Source organism: Frankliniella occidentalis, unplaced genomic scaffold (genome assembly GCF_000697945.3).
Source record: "Frankliniella occidentalis isolate FOCC.00 unplaced genomic scaffold, Focc_3.1 Scaffold433, whole genome shotgun sequence".
NCBI classification, from domain to species: Eukaryota; Metazoa; Arthropoda; class Insecta; order Thysanoptera; family Thripidae; genus Frankliniella; species Frankliniella occidentalis.
In genome coordinates, this window is record NW_026267553.1 from 37,595 (window position 1) to 40,748 (window position 3,154).

At 48.3% G+C, this 3,154-nt stretch overlaps 1 protein-coding gene across 1 annotated transcript; it reads right to left on the reverse strand.

Annotated features, from left to right (window-relative positions):
• Positions 1 to 6: 6 nt before the first annotated feature.
• On the reverse strand, positions 7 to 3,053 carry LOC113215703 (E3 ubiquitin-protein ligase RNF14). The gene is made up of 5 exons (XM_026435363.2): positions 1,576 to 3,053; positions 1,093 to 1,461; positions 624 to 1,017; positions 332 to 522; positions 7 to 254 (listed from the first exon to the last, which is right to left on the reverse strand). The coding sequence occupies exons 1-5, from the start codon at positions 1,855 to 1,857 to the stop codon at positions 111 to 113; spliced, it is 1,380 nt and encodes a 459-aa protein (XP_026291148.1). The 5' UTR covers positions 1,858 to 3,053; the 3' UTR covers positions 7 to 110.
• Between the last annotated feature and the right edge of the window lie 101 nt (positions 3,054 to 3,154).

The window sequence follows — 3,154 nt, forward strand, 5'->3', positions numbered from 1 at the left end:
AAGCACTGTGCCCGGCTAATTCACGGTATACCCAATACTTTGAGCCAAACGTCTCATGATGCTGTCACACCACTAGGGATGGTTTAAAACAAAAGAAAAGGAGAAACAAATCAAAATAAGGTCTCATCATAAGGCAGGCAATTATCGAAGTCATCGAAGTGTAGGAATGGGGCCCCAGGATCCATGGGCGCACCACACCTGTAGCAGAAGTCCTGCATGCAAATGCATTGCATGTGGTCACATCCGACGGTTTTCTGCAAATAATAAGCCGTGAAAGTAAGAACCTGTCCCGGTAACAACTGCTTCAAGTGCTGAATGAAAATGTACTTACAGTCACAGCCATGAAGCAGCTGGGGCAACACTGATGCTGATGTACCATGACATCCTGGTACTCCCAGGCCTCCTTCACTTTGAAGAGCTCCTCCTCATCATACTTCTTCATAATTGCCTCATAAAAGCCGGGATCGGTTTCTTTATTATCTTGAGCGAAGAACAGCTCCTGACCCTTCTTTACAAGGCACCCTAGAAAGGAAACAGACAAGTCTTCAGACATGCTGATAAATTTCAGATACCAGCAGCACAGTGGTTGGGGATATACCAGCAAGAACCAACGTTATACTTACATTGGCTTTCAGGAAGATCAATGTCGAGGCACTTTTCGCACCAGCACTTGTCACAGTACCGGCAAAGTGTTATACCTTTGTCTTCGACAAACCTTTTAGGGAAAGGCGTGCCGTGACAGAAGGGGCATTCAAATCGCTCATGAACAGAGTGGACAATGGCCAGATTTTGAATGACCAGGAGCCTTTCCACCTTCTGAATAAGGGTTGGCCTCCCCTTGAGGAAGTTCAGCAGACCATCATACCTCATGCGCACAAAACAGTTCTCCACAACACACAAAGGGAACTTGTCAGCTAAAGGGTCTAAAGACCGCAGCCAAACGAGCATGCACTTGTAGCACACTGAGTGGTTTGGAGGACAACCCGCTGGCCGAAAGCATCGAGTTGGTAGAACAACCTACAAAGAAATGCAACAAATAAGATTTAAAGGAATAAAGAAATTGAAATTGCTAAACATGCATAGGATACTCACATCTTCACATGAGGTATTTAACAGGCATTCAGAGGGGCCTTGGCCTGCGATTGAGTTCTTCAACTTCTCTTCTCTGTCAAACTCTCTGATTACCAGAGTGATATCTGCAGTCCCAGAAAACTTGAACGCAGTCTTCATGACGAGGTTTCTGTCCTTCCTCCTCATCCGGCCTGCTGCATCTTCAGTCGGCTTGCGTCGGATGATGAGTCGGTTGGCACCAAAATCCCTCCATGTGATGTCGAGCTCATCATTCAATTTCAGAAGTTGAAGAACGTTGCCAGCAAATGAACCAAGAAGGTATTCGATGTTGACTTCAAGCGACGAGTCTTTGACCCAATTGTTGTCGATTTCCACACAAAGCTTGCGCAACTGTTCAAAGATACAAAAACAGATTATTAACAGTGTGCAACATGAAAGCATTAGGCAAACGTTAAATGAAACGCTGAACGGCACTGGCAAACGCCTTATAGTACAATAACTCACCTGCCGAAAAGTCAGCCAGTTGCAGGCCACGTGTGCTTCAAACTGGAAACCTTCTTGGCTAGATGGCACCAGAGAGACCTCGATCGGAGGGAGAAAATCGACGGACAAGCTGCCCCGTACATTATTCTTCAAAAACTTGACCCTAAAACCCTCAGGGATTGGAACTCGGACAAAGATGTCGATAACGTTGCCATGAGGCAACACCTCACGACTAGAAAATTCTCGAAGAAGAACGTCCGCTCCCGCTGCTGTAGTGGCAGAGGGTGGAGGCGCAGCTGCCATCTCTTCGTGCAACGTGATACAGGAACAGATACAGGAACAAAGAACAAAGGCACAAGAACAAAGAGAAAGCTTTAGAGCGGGCACAAGTGTACACTGGCAGGACGGAGCGACGAAGTAGCAAGACGGCAAGACAGCGACGGTGTGTTTCACAATAGGTTAGGAACGTGCAACGTGCAACGTGCTCGCCGTGTACCTACTCCAGACGCCGCTAGGGGCGATGCTAGCGCGTCATGATTGGGCAGGTGGCCGCAACCGCACCGACTAGGGAGGGGGGTCCTGGGGAGGGGAGGGGAGAGGATGGGGGGGTCGAAACGAACTAGTATACGAATTACGATTTGCCCGACAGAAATGTCCAAGAAATATCACGTCACAGGGGGGGGGGGGGGGAGGATCCTTGCAAATGTTTCTCTTGAAATTCCCAACGAGGTTTTGCTTACTAACAGCCTTTCCTCGAAGGGCTTTACCTTTGACATTACCTTCCTCTCCCTCCTTGCCAACTGTACGGGGAAGACCAAAGTCCCTCTGTGTGTGTAAACACCAGTCACGATTCGAGTCGGTTTAAACTAAACCGACTACAGAGACGAGGACAGGGTAAGGACGACGTCCACGACGTCGTCGTCGGCCGCGGCCAACGAGGGCGAGTACAATAACAGCTCCACTTCGCCCATATGGGCTTGGCCTCGCGGAGGAGCCTTCCGTTGTGGCCAGCTCTGCGGCCGGATCTGTATACTTGGGTCTAGTCTGGGTGATGAGCTTCAGAAGGGCGCGGAGGGACCCACAATATTGGGTCCCTCGAGGCGCCTCCGCCCCTCCCTCCAACGTGCGCTCCATGAAGAAGATTCGCGGCGACGTGGTGAGTTTCACTGTTTGTTTACGTTTCCATAAAGGCGCTTCTGCCCAGTAACGATAATACCTACTCACCAAGTAGGTCATTATTTGCAAATGGGTGAGCTGTCAGTGTTTTATCATATATCATAGATTTTACTTTATATTATTCTCGTGGAACGCCGATCGTATCACCGGTTTACACTGCTTTTTTACGTTTCCTGGGGTAGACAAGACAATCCCGCCTCGCTTCTCCAGGATATGATCCTTTGCGGATGCCTCCCATACCGTGCATCGTTGTGTGGCTCCAGGGGCCAACGCCAGGGAAGTGCTGTGGATGTGACAATAATGAAATGATCATGAAAATAAACTATGATATGCTGTCACACCACTAGGGATGGTTCAGGATCAAGTCAATTTAAAACAAAAGAAAATGACAAACATACCAAAATAAACTTTCATCACAAAGTTT

Coding starts and splice junctions, on each gene's coding strand:
- LOC113215703 (XM_026435363.2), bottom strand. CDS start 1,857: ATGGCAGCTGCGCCTCCACCCTCTGCCACTACAGCAGCGGGAGCGGAC. Junction 1,462..1,575: donor ACTGGCTGACTTTTCGGCAG/GTGAGTTATTGT, acceptor ATCTTTGAACAG/TTGCGCAAGCTTTGTGTGGA. Junction 1,018..1,092: donor TAAATACCTCATGTGAAGAT/GTGAGTATCCTA, acceptor ATTTCTTTGTAG/GTTGTTCTACCAACTCGATG.